Raw genomic sequence first — 17568 nt, 5'->3', positions numbered from 1 at the left:
ACATTAAGGGGACGCCCGAGATGCAGGTGGGGATGCTCCGCTGGCAGTGCGCCGGCTGCTGAAGGATGGACCAGCTCAGCGCTGTGGTCGCTTGCAGGTGAACCATAAGGCACCCTCCATTTGATGGTGCCAGCCCTGTCCTCTCCCGTTGGTGTGCTCTCCATTTTGACCTTTCTACAACACCCCTTGCCTTGCACTCTTGCAGGCCGGCGACCTCGTGCTTCACATCAATGGAGAGTCAACTCAGGGCCTCACTCACGTTGAGGTCGTGGATCGCATTCGTAGAGGTGGCCCCCGGCTTTGCCTTGTGCTTAGCAGGCCTCCTGAAACCCACCCTGGCAAGCCTGAGGTGGTGGGAAGGCCCCAGAAAGAAGATGGTGGGTTTCCTAGGGGAGAAGGGTCAGGGATCTGTGAGGGGAAGAAGAGGGTCACAGAGTGGAGGGGCTGGGGACCTCGTTAGAAGGGCTTGGTAGTCTCAACCGGGAGGATCGGGGCTCAGTGTCTGAGGGTCATGGTATTTTCAAAAGGGGAGGGGAAGACAGGGGTCCCAGGGTAGGAGTAAGGGTGGATTTCAGAGGGAAGGGTTTTGTGGTACTGGGAGAGAAGAGAAAAGATGGTGTTTGGGGTGAAAATGGGTGTTCAGAAGGAAGAGTTGTGGTCCTCAGATGGGAAGACAGAGTAGGTCTAAGCGGAGAGGGGATGGGATAGGGAACCAGAGGGTAGGGAGACTAGTCCTGAAAGATGAGAGATCCACTAGGGTAAGGGCTGGGAGTTGAGGATGATGGGATGAGCAAGGAGAGAGTCTGGGAGCCTAGATGGGAGGGTTTGACTGCATTTAGGGGTTGTGGGAATTGATTTCTGAGAGGAGTGTTCTGGATCCAGGAAAGGAGGGGAAAGGAAGCATCGGGTCTTGAGGTGTGGCCCCAATTCCCGAAGTGCGTGTCCATGCCTTTGTCCAAGTATCAGGGTCTTTGACTTTTGCATCCCTTAGAGTCTGCAGGCCACCCTCGGCCAAAGAGCTCCATCCCCATTGCCCAACCTTATCGCCCAATCTTATCCGCAGTCCTGCCATCCCCAGATCGCATTCCAGATCCTGGGGAACCAGAGATGACGAAGACTCGCAGCGCCAGCACTTCCTCCCCACTTCAGCACCCACGACCCCGTACGACCCCTGAAAACCGGGGCAGCCAGGAGCCTCGCCCAGAAGGGGCGGCCGACGGCCCCGCGGTTCCTGCTGCAGAGCGCCGCACGGAGGACCCCAACGACCAAACTCCGGATTCTCCCGGACCCTGGCTGACGCCCAGCGAGGAACGGCTCTCGCGGGCCCTAGGGGTCCCGGGGGCCGAGCAGCTCGCCCTGGAGATGGCAGCCGGAAGGCGGAGGCACTGAGCTTGCACCGGAAGGCTCACTTGGCATTTCCCAACCTACATCTGGCGTGCTCCCCCTGCCGCTCACTTAGCATCACTGGGAGAACTTCCTTGGTCTTGTTCCCGCCCCCCCATCCTGCTTCGTAGTCGACCCGCCCGCGCTCCCCTCGCGGCGTCAGTGGTATGGCCCTTACCAACCGGCCAGCCCGGCGCTTCTTGTTTCGGGGCCGGGGAGGTAATAAAATGGTTCAATCCAGTCTTGACTTGCCAGGTGCTCCAGGCCAGGTGGGGATCCCGAGTCCCACACGTGAAGGAGGGGGAGGGTCGATCTGGTTTCGAGGAGGGCCTCTTCAAGCAACCTTTTTACTTCGCGCGCGCTGTTTCTTTCATGACTCTAAAGAGCTCTTTTCTTATGCCGGCGCGCTTTAGACCCACTCCGTTCCCACTTTGCCAACTCCTGCTTCTTTCCCCATTCATTCATTTCACTTTTTTTGGAGGTCTGCAGGGCTCGCAGCTAATTATTGCGCATGGCGTGGGGGATGCAGAGGTGGTCCTGTTGTGGGGAGAGTGCGCCAGTTTACCCACAACCCTGGCCGGCCGGGAATCGTCCAGACCCTCAAGTGAACTTGATAGCAAAGTTAGAGCCTGGCGGCTTCCTTCGCCGAGAGCCTGCGGTCACTCACTTCCGGCCTGGTCGGCCAGCTTTCGCTGGCTGTAGACTGCCACCCTCAAGGCACTGGCTGGGGCCCCGGAGCCCCCCTTCGGGGCGGAGCCAGGAAGGTGTGAGTCAGCAGGCTGGGCTAAAAACGGCTGTTGGAACCTTTGGGCCGCGCCCCCCTCTTCCACAGATGGTGACGAACTGCAACCCGGCTTGTGTGCACACGCTACAAGCTGGGCGTTCCCAGTCCTGGGAGAGGCCAGAGTTTCCTCTGTCCTGGGAACAGAGCCCCAAAGCCCGGTCTTATATGGCGAGCTGGGCTCCGGTGTAGCCCCAGTGCCGGCGCTGACTGAGGTCAGCAATGTCCAGTCACCTCCGTGGTCGCCACACTCAACGACACTTGGCCCTATCCCCCCAACGAAGGAAGCTGTGATCTGGAGGGAATGAGCAACTCTCACCTCTATGGGGAGGGGCTGGAGAGGTGGGAGAAAGTAAAGGACCCTCATGGGAGTGTCCAGGGAGGCTCTGTAGAGGAGAGAGGGACTGTGAAACTAGGCTGGGAGTTGGGGTATAAAGAGGTGAAGAGGTGAACCCTTGAATGATTAGCGCTGTAGCAACTGTGGGAGAGTGCACTGGGGCTTCTAGCTGACCCTTACTCAGCTTGATAGAAGGTGTGGCTCTAGGGAAGTCAGGGAAGGACTTCAGAGCCTTAGTCACACCCAGGAGTCTAACAATAGTAACCCCAACCACCATTTACTTGGTCTTATCCTGGCTACCAGCTTTACTGGCGCTATTTCCACCTAGTTACACATTGACTCAACAATCCTGATGTGTCCATTTCACAGAGCAGAGAAATGAAGCCCAGTGAGTATAAATAGCTTGACGAAATTGAGGATTGAAGCAAGATTTAATCTTGCCCGATTCCCAAGCCTGTCCTCTTAATCTCACCTGCATTTGACAAGTATTAACTGAACCCCAACTGTTTACCTTGCACTGTGATAGGCACTGATGAAATGTTGGAGAGATGAAACATAGATTTCTATCCTTGTATAGCTGATGTAGTGGAGGGGGGTAGACTGATGTCAAAAAAGACAAAAGATGAATAAAAGAATTTCAGAGAGAAGTGAGAGTTATGAAGATAGCAAAAGGTTATGGTGGGGGAGGTAATGATGGTGGGCTGCTGATCTCTTTGAAGACATAGTATTTGATCTGGGACCTGAGTGACCGGAAGCTAGATGTCTGAAGGGGTGGGGTGGGAGTGGGGGTGGGGAGAAGGGCATTGACAGCAGTGGGAGAAACAAATTCAAAGGCTCTGATGTGGAAGAGAGTTTGTTCTGTTCTAGAAACTCAGGCATGGCCTCACATAGTTGGAAAGCACACACTCAGCCCTGGGAAGGGTATGCTTCATGCCTTCCACTATCCAATCTCTTTCAGCCAGCTGGACTGAGGACAGCCCCTTATTTGGTTTTGTGGGACCCAAGGTTCAGGGGGGAAAGCAGGCAGGCCCTTGAGTTGAACCATCCTGGCCTTCCAGCCATGGCTCTCCTCACCTCAAATGAGAATGAAACCAACACCCACTCTGGAGAGAGTGTGCCAGAGGAGCACACCTTGGGGGAGATCCTGATTCCATTATCAGGTGCAGGTCTCAGACGCAGAAATTGAGGCTGAGTCAGGAGAAATTACTTGCTCAGGATAACTCACTCTTCAAATGTCATCAGCCTTTTCACCCAGTCTGGCACCCAGGAGCCTTCCCCTTCTTGTGCCAAGCTGATGGCAATAAATAAAACTGTGCTCCTTCCGCATTCTTCATCTAAGACCGGGCTGACAGACCCTCTACTTAGAACCAGGAAACAGAAGCCCAACACTTGGGGCCAGGACTTCCCTAGAATTGCAGAACAGAGAAACAGACCCTGGGCTCTGACACTGTTAATAACGTCCACTCTTCATTTAGGGAGCAGCGTGATGCTCAGCAGGCTTTGTTCTCTCTCAGCCTGGCAAGGTCTCATCCCCATCTAAGAAGTTTATTCCACGATCCACCACATTTTATCCACAATCCACCACATTTTATCCACGATCCACCACATTTTATCCACAATCCTGAAATCCAAAAAGCTTTGGAAACCAACAGATTTCCCACAAGTTGGGCACCATTTGGTTACAAAACTTGACCTGACTTAACCAGGAACAATTTTCTGGTCCTGTCTTATCCCACTTACTGTGAAGGTCCACATCATTCCTTGAGGAAATATTAACATGTGTGTGTTGTTTTTTGTTTTTTTTTTTTTTAAACGAGGCAGTCTCAGATCCCCCTGAGAGTGTTCAATAATACCTTGTATGCATTGGGAAAATTTTCCAAACTCTGAATTATTCTGAATTCTGTAAACATACTTGAGTTTAACCTTGGCCTGGGCAGTTTTTACAGCTAAGGAAACTGAGGCATTCCCTCCCAAAGCCAGATCTCCACGGTTCTGAGGCAGTCCCAGGCGCATTGGTATTCTAAAAGCGTGAAGGGTCTCTCCATTATAACACAGTTCTGGTTCGCAGAACTGCCAAACTGGCGCCCCTGAAAACTGGGCGCCTTGGGGGCTGAGAGCCCAGCGGGGAGAATCCTTGGCGGGCGGGGCGAGGGGGCTTCCGGGGCGGTGGCCACCTGGCCCGACTCGCTTAAGCCCCGCCCGCTTCTGCTCTGCGCGGTGATTCACTCCCTCCTTCGCCCCGGGGGCCCCCTTCCCGGCCAGACGGCTGGCAAGACGGCTGGGTGTGCAGCGTCCTCGTAAACACGAGCCAGCGAGCAGGTCTTCTGTGCCTCTTGGGACTCGGGTCCACACCATGGCGGATTCCGAGCGCCTCACCGCCCCCGGCTGCTGGGCCGCCTGCACCAGCTTCTCGCGCACCCGAAAGGGATTTCTTCTGTTTGCTGAGATTGTGAGCGTCCCGGGACTGGCGGGTGGGCAAAGGCGGGGTGTGGTGGCAGCAGCACGCGGAGCGGGGCAGCTCCGGGGGAGGCAGGCGCGCGGCCGGGGGCTCTCGGCAGTGGGGCGCCAAATGGGTGGGTTGATGGCAGAGGCCCGAAACCAGGGGCACACGGAGGGCCAAATCAGTGAGGTCTTAGAGAAGGTGGTCAGGAGCTGCTGGCCCACGCGGTCAGGCAAGAGGCCCACAGGGCGTATGGCGGGCTCGGTGGAGAGAGACCCAGTAGACTCATCGGTGGACTCCTGGAAGGTGTCCCCAGGTCCTGGGTGTTGGGGGGACATCCTGTGGCAGGGCGTGGCGCGGCCTGGGCACAGGCGGGCGGGCTGGCAGAGCGCCCAGGGGCGGGACCTGTTGGGGTGGGGCCCCGCGCGCTCTAGTCCCGCAGGGTAGGGTGACTAGCTCTCCCCCAGTTCTTCCTAACCCCTCTGTGGTGGGGCAAGGTCTTTAGCTATCTGGGCTGCTCAGGAGCCTCGGTTTCCCGTACTTCTCAAAGTGGGCGCCTCCTTTGAGTCCTTTGTAAAAGGTGCAGCGCCTTTAACGGAGCCCTGCCCCTCGGGTGTTACTCTCACCGATTCTCAGAGAGGTTGCTGGGGGAACTGCATGTCGCGCCCTGTCAAAGCCCTGAAGCTGGTGCCCCGAGTGCTGGAGGCAATACTCTCCACAGGGCATCCTAGAAGGAAAAAGATGGGAAACCGAAGCACCCAACTTTACCTATTAGCTGGGTGTTTGTGGATAAGTCACTTCACATCTCTGTGCCTCACTTTCCTCCGATATAAAAAATAAAGGTGCTAATAATAGTACCCAGTTCACTAGGTTATTGTGATGACTGAGTGAATTAATACTTGTGCAGCTCTTAGAACAACATTTGGAACACAGTGTGCACACACTAAGAGTTTAGCTATTGCTATTTGTCATTTTCCCAGTCCTGAGTTTGAGATGATCGCCTGCCCCAATTGAAACCATTCCCCTCAGCCCTGGGAGTTGACTGAGGCCCCCTTTCACATGTCCTTCCAGATACTATGCCTGGTGATTCTGATCTGCTTTAGCACCTCGACATCAGGGTACTCTTTCTTGTCGGTGATAGAGATGATCTTTGCCGCCGTCTTCTTTGTTGTCTACATGTGTGACCTGCACACCAAGATACAGATCATCAACTGGCCTTGGAGTGTGAGAAAGGGGCCACAATGGCAGGGCTAGGGAGGGATACCGGAAGTTGTGATTGGGGGGGGGCAATTCTGAATGCTGACTTCCCTCTTCTCCCTACACCTCACAGGATTTCTTCCGAACCCTTGTAGCGGTCATTCTCTACCTGATCACCTCCATTGTGGTGCTCGTTGAGAGAGGAAACAACTCCAAAATCGCTGCGGGGGTAAAGGCTGTGGAGTCAGCTTCTAAGCACAGAGAGAAGGGTTTGAGGATCCTTGGGCTATTTCTGCCCCTGCTTCTGCCAGAAAGTGTGTGACTCACAGTAGGTCACACTTGTCCTCAGGGCCTGCAGGGAAGTCAAACTGAGGCCCTGGTTTTCCTCCCCAAATCATCATTTGCTGTAAAGAGCCATCCCTTGTCTGACACAAGGACTTTTGTGCGAAGCACATAGAGGTGGAAGCACAAAACACTATCAGTGTCAATACATTAGACTAAACCATCTGCTAGACCTTTGTTTCAATGCACAGTATGAATGGCATCCCCTATATGTGGGGCCTGGCTTCCCTGGTGGCTCAGTAGTAAAGAATCTGCCTGCAATGCAGAAGACCTATGTTCAATCACTGGGTCGGGAAGATCCCCTGGAGAAGGGAATGGCAACCCACTCCAGTTATTCTTGCCTGGAAAATCCCATGGATAGAGTCGGACATGACTGAGGGACTAAACACCAATAACATATATTGGGCCACTGTGTCGCTGTACTGTGTTGAGATGTACTAGGAAGGAGGAGGGTGGGGTAGAATCCAGTCTCTGGTCTTTCCCCAGGGCTCTCTGGGATCCCCACCTGCGGCTTTAACCATCATCCCTGCACGGGCTAGTCACTGGAGGTGGTGGATACAAGGAGATAGGAGGCTGGGTAGGCTGACCAGTCTAATCTACCCGCCCTCACTCCCATCCCCAGGTACTGGGCCTATGTGCTGCAGGCCTCTTTGGCTATGATGCCTACATTACCTTCCCCTTGCGGCAGCAGAGACATACAGCAGCCCCTACTGGTAAGTGTGTGAGTGTGCTGGGGGTGTTGCTAAGGGGGCTGAGAAGAAGATGGGTTTCCCAAGGGGCATGAATGCCAACTCTGTCTCTTGTTGGTACTTAAGGCTTTAGTGCCAATAAGTACCATAAGCTTCAGTATTCTTATCTGTAAAACAGGCATATGGATCCAGCTAATGCTTTCTCTCTTTTCCTCTTGCAGACCCTGCAGATGGCCCGGTGTAGGTGAACTCTCTTCATTTCTCTCAGCAATCTGCAAATAACACCTCTATTGAAATAACTCCTCCCCACCCCTACAACACTCCCAGTCAACTCCCAGCTCCCTATTGAGGTAAAAGTGCCTTTGTCATGGAATTTGTCTTCCAGCCTGCCAGTCAACCCTCCTGGGTATGGCTGCCTTTATGCGTGTGCCTAGGGCCCCCTTCTGCAGTATCCAAACAGAGACATCAGTTCTGCCTGGACAATGCTCCACCTAAGTCACAAAATGATGAAAGAGGGTACCTCAGATTTCAGACTCCAGGCCCCATGTTGTAACCCACTCTAAATAACCTCTTCAGTATGTATAGGGGGTGGTGGTGTTCTGTGGAGCAATAAATAAATACTATGCAGATTATTAGAACGTATGATACTGAATAAATTAATCCTTTGATTAAATGTAGATAAATCTCAAACATCAGTAGGGGGAAAATTGGGGAGGGGGGATGCTGGAGCAAGGAGGTAAAGAAGACAAGCCTGTTTTACAACAAATATTAAATTAGTAATACAAACAGACAAAGGAGGGAGGAAGGAAGGGGATCAATGACTTAAGTTGGGGTGTAGGTCTTCATCTACACTGGCTTGAGAATGAAGCCCCCCCAGAACTGTCACTCCTTCAAGCCACGACGCAGTTCTTATCTCTGGCCTGTCGAGACATTCCTGGGCGAGAATTCCCAGGGAGCTGTGGAGATGGGGAGTTGGTGGTCTCAGCTACAGTGTCTTGAGCAAGCACTGGCCTGCACAGGTGTGGGGACAGCGGGATGCGTTCCCCTAGGAAGTAGCCGTCCTCCTCTGAGGACTCGGAACTAGAACTGGAGGGTGAGCTGGAGCAAGATCCTGAGTCTGACCCTGATCCCAAGTCACACTGATGGTGGCGACGTCTGCCAAAGTGGCAGCGGTGGTGGTGATGGTGGTGGTGATGATGGTGGTGGTGGCGGTGGCGGCGACGCGAGGGGCCCCTGGGCGGGGGGCTGCGTGGTCTGCGGCGCTGGGCTGGGGGCGCACTCAGGGTCCGCCGAGGGCCTCCCTCAGACACCAGAGGGTCACGGAAGCTGACACGAGGAGCGCTCTGGCGACCAAAGGCACCATCTTCTGGTCGTGGATCCGGCTGGCTGGGAGGCCCCAGGGGTGGTTCGGGGACACTGCGGAGCCCCAGCTCAGGCATGGAGTGGCGGTGGGGAGCCCCTCTCAGAAAGTGGGTGGGCTCCTCAGGGCCTGCAGCTGAAAAAAGATGGAGAGTCGCCCTATACCTCCTGCCCCACTCCCACCCCACCCAGGAGAGGCCACTGGGAAGGACCTTCTCTCTCCCCGATCAAGACTGGGAAAATGGGGGCAGGCATCGGGGTGAGGCAGAAAGGTGGGGAGTCCAGGAAATATGAGGCCTTAGGCAGGTTCTGGGTGGAGGTGAAAGCAGGAGTAACAGGACTGGATTGGCGTATGGGGTGTGGCCAGGGGTGGGGGTGCGGCCTCTGGTGGAAGGGGCATGGTTTGGATGGAGCAGAATCTGGGCAGGGTAAGGGAGCAGAGGGTGAGGGGGTAAGGGAGCAGAGGGTGAGGGGTCGAGGGTTTGGAGGAGGAACTTGGGCTCAAGCTGGGACAAGTTGAGGTAGGAGAAGGGCCGTGCACAAAAGTGGGGCGGAACCAGGATTCACCTGGGGTGTGGTTTGGGCTGGAGATTAGGCCTGGAATGGTTTGGGGATGGAGCCAGGACTGAGATGGGGGTAGGGCCAGAGATGCCAGGATGAAGGGCCCGGGCTGGTCAAGGGGACTGGACAGGGTTGGGGGAGGTGGGGTGGCTCACCAGGCGCTGCCTCGGTGTTGGTGCCTTTGGTGGTAGTCTCAGATGCCCCCTCCACAGCAGAAAAGGAGGCTGTAGAGGCTGTGAGAGGTGTGGAGACCGTGCTTGCACTCCAGCTGCGGCGGCTGTGCCCTGGAGCCATGGGCTCAGACCCCAGGCTGCAGGCTCTTGAGCAGAAGATTAGGCCGCGGCGTGGCAGGAAGGGGCGGCCCAGGAGAGCTCGCCCGCAGCGACTACAACAGAAGCAGCGCTCTGAGGCGTGCCAGTGCTGGCCCTCATAAGCCATCTGGCCTTGGTCCAGGCCTGCAGGGATGGACAGGAGGGGGAAAACTGAGGCAGAGCCCTCAGGCATATCCCTATCCCTACTGAATGGGAGCCCTTCTTGGGAATCTGGGGCAGGGTTCCTGAAGATACCCTTTTCCCCTGCCTCTCCAGATTGGGGCCCTTCCTCACCCTCCTCTCCTGGAAACTGGTTGATAAATGTCTCCTTTGCCTCCCTTTCTTTCCCCAGGTAGCCCCTCCCAGAGTAGAGGTGGGTATTAGACTCTAAGATGTGGGTCAGGCTTAGACAATAAGAGGTGGCTTCAGGTGGAAGGAGAATGGAAGGTAGACCTGAAGAGACTTGGGTGGTGGCAGCAGGACAGAAAAGGTAGGGCGTGGCTTTGGTGGGAAGGGAGTAGATCTTAGAAGGCTGGGTCTGGCTTAGAAGGTAGGGTTTATCTAGGCTGATGGAGGAGAGTGTGAGAGAACAGGGCATAGCTTAGAGTAGGGGCTAGGTTGAGAGGGTAGGAGAGTAACTTGGAGGGGGGTGCTAGAAATTAGAGGGCACTCTGGAGGTGGGCCTAGATATGTAGTGGTGCCTAGGGTAGCTGAGTTTAGAAAAGATGGCATGATGGGGGACATCAGTAATGGAATTGCAGTGAAGGGTATAGGGCTACAGTGCTGGGGCTAGAATTAAAGTATGGGGTATAATGGGAGATGGGGCCTGGAAGACAGAGGAATCCTGGGGGTGGGGCTATGACCCAGCTGTCCATCCATCACCCAGCCAGTCCCATGTTCACCCACCAATGTGCTCCCCGCAGCCATCACAGTACTCCGCGTGGCGGGCCTCATAGCAGGCACAGCAGTGGGGGCGACTCTGACGCATGACATAGCGCTGCCCCCCGAGCGATGCTTCACACTCAAAGCAGCAGAAGTGACCCATGTGCCAGTGCCGGCCCTCGGCTTCCGTGCATTCAGGGGAGAAGATGATCTGGCGGGCAAAGGCCATCCGTGGCCATCAGAAGGGTCTGCCCCTGGCCCTGCCCACCCTCCATTCCCACCATTGGGCAGAAAGGCACAAACCTCATCACAGGCTTGGCAGCGTGGGCGCAGGCGTTCGGCATGGTGGCGACCACAGTAGACCTTGCCAGCATGGTAGAAGTAGATGAGGTCCACCAGCAGCTCCCGGCACGTGGAACACACAAAGCACTGTGGGTGCCAGCATGCACCTAGGCCTGCACGGCTGGCAAACACGGCAATGTCCCCACCTCCAATCTGCTTCCCACACTGTGAAATGACAGGTGAACACTGTCACCATCACCAAGATGGTCAGATGCATGGGGGTTAGCCAAGGTGTGTCACACCTGGGCCTTCCCCATGGCCTATGTGACCCGCCCCCTCCAGGGGGTAACTTCAAGATAGGCCCTGCCTACATGGCTGGGGGTGAAGGTAGGAGCAGGAGCCTTTAGACAACAACCCTGCTCCTGGGGAAAACCACAGAGACAGGCCCTATCTCTTGTGGGTGGCCTCAAAGGCAAGTCTCGCTTTTAGGGGGTTGGGAAAACCATAGAGACAGGTCAAGCCCAGTTGGGGGACCTCTGGGCAACAGACCTCACCTAACAATAAGATCTAAGGTTAGAGTCCACCCACCAGGGGGGGCCTCAGAGACAAATTCCACCCATCGCCCAGCTCTGTGGGTTGCCCTGCCACTGTGGGTTGGTTCTTAAGAACAAGTCTTGATCATAAGAGGGCCAAAGAGATAGCCCACATCCCATGTCCACAGCATGGAAGGGAGAAAATGAATAGAGGTCTACTAGGCTCTCCTTAGAGGCAGACCATACCTGACATGGGATCTGAGAAACAGGCCCCAGTCCACCAGGGGGCCCTACAGACAGACCTGGCTGGTCAGGGAGGCCTTAGATATGGTCCCTGCCCAACAGCAGAACGTGAGGAAAACACCCCACCCACCAGAGGGGACACTAGACAGACCACTAGGGCTTAGGTGGCCAGCCTCATCTTCCCAGGGCCTGGGAGATGGGTCTGCACCCAAAGGCTTGGAGCAAAGGCACTGCTTACTCACTGAGACCCTCCATGGCTCACCTCCTCGCAGATGGCACCAGTGATGGTCACGGGGAAGATGCGCACGGTGCCACGCCCCAGATTCTCCCGCTTCCGCTGCTGGCTGAAGGCTCTGAGCTCTTTCTTCTCCTCCTCTTCCAGTGCTGTACAGTACTGTGCCTGGAGTAGCAGGGGTCTTCCAGGCTCTTCCCCTGAGGCCTGCCCCACCCCGACCTTCTCCCAGATTTCATCCTTGCTCAGAAAGTTTACTTCTAGGCTTTTGTATAGGTACTTCAAACACCCACCCCTTACTTCTTCTCCCAAGGCCCAGCTGCGGTTTTTACCAAGGACTGTCCCCTGATCGCCCCTGCCTGTCTAGGCCTATCCCCTCACATCAGTTCACCTTTCCTCCTCTGAGCCTGCCCACTGCTTTCCAGCTCCCAGCATTTCTTCAGGCCATGCCCCCGACCCGGCATGCCCTTCCTGTCTTCTGCCTCCTCACCTCACTGTCATGTGGGGGCAGCTGGTGCAGCAGCTGCTTGATCCTGTATTTCTCCCCAGGACTGTTGACATAGGGGACCTTGTCTTCTGGGAGGCAGCTGAAAAATTGGTATACCTGGAGGGACATAGGGGATGGCCGAAAATAACTGAGAATAGAGGCGATGCAGTGGGGTGGTTGTTGTTCAGTGGCTCAGTCGTGTCTGACTCTTTGTGACCCCATAGACTGCAGCACACCAGGCTCCCCTGTCCTTCACTATCTCCCAGACTTTGCTCAAACTCATGTCCGTTGAGTCAGTGTTGGTGGATCCCTACTTTTCTGAGAAAATTAAAGTCATCAGGAGGGAACTTCTACTGACCCCTCTCCATTTCTCCTTCCTAGAGGCCAGATCCTTCCTGCCATCTCTCAAACATACTGAGTTCCTTAATGTCTTGACCCTTCATCTGATGCTTCACTTTTCTTTCCCCATTTATAGCAAATTTCCTCAAAAATATATGTGTTTGCTATTTCCATTTTGTCTCCTCCCATTCTCTCTAGACCCCACTCCAGTCGGGCTTCTCCGCCTCCTCTGTCTCTGTCCCTCCTCCAAAGCTATTCCTGTCATAGTCATCGATGATATCCAGATTGCTAAACTCATTTCTCAGGTCTCAGTCTTCATCCAGTTTGACCCATCAGCAACACTGGACACAGCCAGTCACTCCCTGTTCCTGAAAACACTCTGTTCTGTTAGCTTCCACAAGACCACACAGCCCTGGGTTTGCTTCCTCCTACCTTATTGACTGCTCCTTCTCTGTCCCTCTTTTGGTTCCTCCTCAGCTAGTTGATCCCTAAATGTGGAAGGGTCCTTAGTCTCAGTCCTTGGTCCTCTTCCCTCTGTCTACCTTCAGTTCTTTGGGAATCACATCCAACTTCATGGCTATAAATACCATCTCCTGGCTAATGCCTCACAAATGCATATCTCTAGCCCTGTGACTTCTTGTTGAGTTCCATTTTCATGTGACTACTCAGATGTCCAACGGGCATCTCAAACTCCAGACAGCCAAAACCAAATGTATGCTCTTAGCCTTCAAACTTGCTCCTGCCTTGGCCTGCCCCATATCAGTCAGTCCACCCATCCTTTGTGTCATCTTTGACTCCTCTCTCATACCCACAAGAAAATCTTCTAAGCTCTAGTTTCAAAATATAACTAGACTCTGGACTACCTATCACTACTTCCACTGCCAATGTCATGATCAGGATCAGTCACCTGGACCACTGCAGTTGCCTCCTCTTTGCTATTCCCCTGCTTCCATTCTCACTCTCACAGTCCATTCTCCACTCAGCAGCCAGAGGGATCCTGTTAAATCCTAAGACAAATCACATCCCTTCTCTGCTCACAAGCCTCTGGTGTCCTCTCGTTCATTCAAAGTGGAAGTCAAAGTTGTGTCCATGGCCCCCACCATCTCTGACCTCATCTCCAACCACTGGCCCCATTGCTCACTGTGCTCCACATACACTGGCATCCTCACTGTTTCTCACATATGCCAAGCACACTCCTGCATCAGGGCCTTTGCATCAGCTTTTCCCTTTGCCTGGATTGTTCTAATCTCTGATATCTGCATAGCTCACATCCTCACCTTATTCAGGAAGCTCAAACATCATACTGTCACAGAGGCTGACCTGGGCACCTTATTTACAATTCCAACATCTCTGTCTCTCCCCCACTTCCCTGCTCTATTTATTCCATAGCTCTTCTACCATTTGACATATGAATCAATGGAAATATGGTGAATGAAAAGTGCTGGGATAAGGCCTGAGGTAAGGCGAGAACAGGAGTGGGGTGATCAGGTCCTGAGGAACTGGCCCAGCCATCAATCAGGGTTCCCTGCTAGATCACAGAGGGGTCAGAAGGACATGCACAGTCTGACCACATATTCTAGTGTTTCTCTGGAAATAGGTTTCCACCTGAGTGTGTGTGTGAGTATGTGTGTGTGAATGCCCACTGGTGAGCAAGAGTGGGTGGTGGCGTTTGGTCACCTGCTCAGGCTTGAGACCAGGGGGCACCCAGGCATACTCCTCTGAGGCACAGCCTGAGTCATCATCGGAGATGGAGTGGCGCTGAAAGTCTGAGATTAGCCGACACATGATGCGTTCCAGGTCCACAGGCACTGCGTGCACGGCGTGCTCCTCCCGCGGGCATTTGCAGTGCTGGCAGATCTTTCTGAGGGGGCGGGGATGGGGGTCAGTTCCTAAGGGATAGCCCACTGGGACCCCCCCCTTGGCGGCCCAAGGAAGTCTAACCGGAGGGCCAGAGATACGCAGATTATCGCCAGCAAAAGACTTGGAATCTGAGAGGGCTCTGGGCTTGGAGGCGGTGCAGAGCGGACGTGAGGCTGTGAGCCAAACCACTGTGGGGGAATGGGCGGCGGCTGTGAAGGGCGGAGCGGCCACCTGGGCTGGGAGCTGCGAGCGGGGCTGTGGGCCTGGCCAGAGGATGTGAAGCGAGTGGTGGGGCTGTGGGAGGTCTCCAGGCCCTGACTTTCAGCACTGGGACTTGGGTCACACTCTCCTGGCAGCGGACCTGAGTAGGGGCGGGGCTGAATCTGAGAGTGGAGTTATAAATCTAGGGGTTTCCCCTCAGGACTTTGGAAGTTGTTGGGGGAACTTTTCCTAGAGGCGGGCTCTAGCTTGTGCTGAGGCTCTGAACTCGTGAGGAGGTCGGGCTCTGAGCCCGTGAGTAGGGCTCTGTCTGTTGTATTCTATGGGAGCTTTTGGGTACAGGGCTTCACTAGGAAGATAGGACCTGGGTGTGGGAGAGGAGTTCACAGCCCAAGAAGGGGGCTGAAGGTCAGTGGGCGGTGCTCAGAACCCGGGACCCAGGCTCTCCCTAGAGACAAGGCTCGGAAACTAGGAGGATACTTTTGGGGGCGGGGACATGTAGTAGGCGGAGATCTCCTGGGAACGCAACAATTAGAACCGAGTCTGGCGAGGGAGGGGCTCTGGACCTGAGCTTTCTCGAAGACCCGGCTCCAGGCAAGGGGAGTGGCCTAAGTCTCGGTGGGTTCCCCTAAGGGCAGGACCCTGACGAAGGCAAGGTCACCTACCTCCAGCCGTGTAGCAGGAAGCCGGGGCACTGCTCCCTGCAGGAGTTGCAGGGCTGGCCGCGGTCTGGGTCCTCTGCCTCTGGAGGCTGTAGTGGGCGGGGACAGACGCGGGACCGGGCGAGGTGCGCGAGGGCGGGGAGGGAGAGAGAAATCAACGCCCGCCTCTCCATTCCAAGGACAGCAACCACAGGCCAGGGCCTGTCCCACCAGGGCAACGCCAGGCAGGCTGGGACAGAGCCCAGAGCAGAGGGGGACACCACCGAGGTAGAGGCGGGGCAGCTGAGGATACCTCCCTACATGCCCCCCTTTCAGGGGAGTTTCCCCTCCCTGGGCCAGCCTCGGACTCCCCTCACCCAGCCTGGACACCTCCCACCAGCCTCCGAATCCTTCAGGCCTCAAAACGCCTGAACTCAGAGTACTCTCCCCACCAGAGCAGAGACCCTAATCTGGGTGTCTCTTCCCAGGCCTCATCTCACTGGGCCCCTTCTCCACTCAGGAACCAGCAGCACTCCAGTTCCACAGGTTGGGAGTCTGAGACCCCATCCTTACTTGGTATCCCCATGTGAACCCTGTTCCTATTTTCAGAAGCTCAAGAGCTCTTCTGGAGAAGGCAATGGCACCCCACTCCAGTACTCTTGCCTGGAAAATCCCATGGACGGAGCAGCCTGGTAGGCTACAGTCCATGGGGTCGGGAAGAGTCGGACACGACTCAGCGACTTCACTTTCACTTTTCACTTTCATGCGTTGGAGAAGGAAATGGCAACCCACTCCAGTGTTCTTGCCTGGAGAATCCCAGGGATGGCAGAGTCTGGTGGGCTGCCGTCTATGGGGTCGCAGAGTCGGACAAGACTGAAGCGACTTAGCAGCAGCAGCAGCAAGAGCTCTTCCCCAAACCCTGGCTTCACCTTTTCAAACCCAAGGAAATGAGAGCCTTCTCTGGGATCTCAGGAGGCCCTTGAGCCATTCAGAAACTCACACCCCAAGAAGCCTTGGCCCTTATCCCTCATATCCTAGGGCTATTCACTCTTCTGGACCAGACCCCACCCAGACAGCCCCTCCAAAGGAAGACAGAGACCTTCCTATCTAGGAAGTCAAAAGCTCCGTGACTCAAGTGGAAGCCTGGAAGCTCTCTTACCCCCATATCCCAACCACTTGACTCTCAATATTCGGGCACCCCAGGAGTGTAAGGCCTCACCCCTCAGTTCACCTTCCACCCAGGTACAGGGGGAGGTCCCTTTCTTCAGAAGTTCAGGAAGCCTCTGCTCAATCTAGGACTTCAGGACCCAATCTTTTGGCTCTCAGAGTCCCCTCCCATAATTCACCCAAGAGGGGAGTGCACCAAGTCCCCTGCGTACTGATAAAGGTGTGCGGAAAGGTGATTAGGGAGGAAGGGCCACCAGATTTCTACGTTCCTTCATCCACATGCTTCCAGCAGCCCTCCGGTCTGGGAATCCTGGGGATGGGGATTCCCAGATCCTCTGTGGAACACCTCCTCTCTATCCCTTGCTTCCTCTCCTGGATCTCAGTTTACCCCGACCCCCATTGCTGCCCCGAGTCTCGCTCACCGCACGCCCGGAGCGGCGCCTCCGGGACCCACGCGCGAACATGGCGCGCCCAGGCAGGGTCCAGCCGGGCCAGGTCAGGCGAACTGAATCCTTGTGGCCGTCTGGCCACCGTGCGTCCGGCAGGGGAGCTCTCGGTTCCGTAAACCTGACACCGGCGTAGGAGGAGCGCGCCCAGCGGGTTCCGCCCCTGGGCCTGTTGTCTCTCCCGGGCCAAGGCGCCCCCTGCCTAGAGGTGAGGGGCGCGCAGCCCAGGAGCGCCGTGCGCGACAGCTTCCCAGCACTCCTGCTTGGGCGGGAGCTGGGCCTCAGAAATCACAGCCCCCAGAACCCCAGGGTTCCATATGATCACTCACTAGATGTTCTAGGGCTGGAGGGCTCCATTGTGGAGGAGGGGAACTTGGAAGTGGTGACATGACTGCAAGGAGTGTGCGCTACAGTACTTGTATTGGCACTTTGTGTCAGTTTATCTTGGATGTTTATTTGGGGGATGGGTTAAAGCCACCTCTTGGTCCTCCCCTCACTGGTGATGATCTGAGGGTCTCTTTCCCTCCGATTAATGCTGCACGAACGGTCTCCAACCCTATTGCAGGCCCGTCTGAAAGCTAGACCTTGTACACCCCCGCTCCCCATGTCCTTGCTCACAGCCTCTTTCAGAGAAAGCCAGGGTTATTTAAGATTTATGGGAAAGGGCTTAAACTGACTGGCCAGGTTCCGCGGCCCTCTTCCCATCCTTATACTTCCAACTGCGAGGCCCTGTAAGTCCTTAGAAATATATTTTAAAGGCTTCTCTCCCCTGCTCCCACTTTTCTCTCTCCAGGTATTCTTTCCCTGAGCTAGGAGTCTCTCCTTCGCCCTTTCAGG

General features: G+C 55.3%; 3 protein-coding genes across 4 annotated transcripts; 2 read left to right on the top strand and 1 right to left on the bottom strand.

The window, feature by feature from the left end:
• Nucleotides 1-20: 20 nt before the first annotated feature.
• MAGIX (MAGI family member, X-linked) lies at nt 21-1624 on the top strand (the record flags this gene model as incomplete). Of its 2 annotated transcripts, none has more annotated exon segments than XM_018045145.1 (3): nt 21-97; nt 206-377; nt 1079-1624. In XM_018045145.1, coding segments are annotated over 3 exon segments (560 nt in total), but the record flags the coding sequence as incomplete, so codon positions are not given.
• Nucleotides 1625-4704: 3080 nt separating this feature from the next.
• Nucleotides 4705-7809, top strand: PLP2 (proteolipid protein 2). Its single transcript, XM_018045143.1, has 5 exons — nt 4705-4950; nt 6013-6165; nt 6272-6367; nt 7103-7193; nt 7391-7809. Exons 1-5 carry the CDS (start codon nt 4855-4857, stop codon nt 7411-7413), a joined length of 459 nt encoding a protein of 152 aa, XP_017900632.1. The 5' UTR covers nt 4705-4854; the 3' UTR covers nt 7414-7809.
• PRICKLE3 (prickle planar cell polarity protein 3) lies at nt 7802-16864 on the bottom strand. The gene is made up of 9 exons (XM_005700749.3): nt 16708-16864; nt 15143-15228; nt 14076-14259; nt 12063-12176; nt 11603-11740; nt 10586-10789; nt 10307-10493; nt 9245-9544; nt 7802-8664 (listed from the first exon to the last, which is right to left on the bottom strand). The coding sequence occupies exons 1-9, from the start codon at nt 16747-16749 to the stop codon at nt 8060-8062; spliced, it is 1860 nt and encodes a 619-aa protein (XP_005700806.2). The 5' UTR covers nt 16750-16864; the 3' UTR covers nt 7802-8059.
• Between the last annotated feature and the right edge of the window lie 704 nt (nt 16865-17568).

This window comes from Capra hircus, unplaced genomic scaffold (genome assembly GCF_001704415.2).
Source record: "Capra hircus breed San Clemente unplaced genomic scaffold, ASM170441v1, whole genome shotgun sequence".
In the NCBI taxonomy this organism is placed as follows: Eukaryota; Metazoa; Chordata; class Mammalia; order Artiodactyla; family Bovidae; genus Capra; species Capra hircus.
The sequence above is the reverse complement of the archived record's forward strand: the minus strand, read 5'-3'. Positions and strand labels throughout refer to the sequence as shown.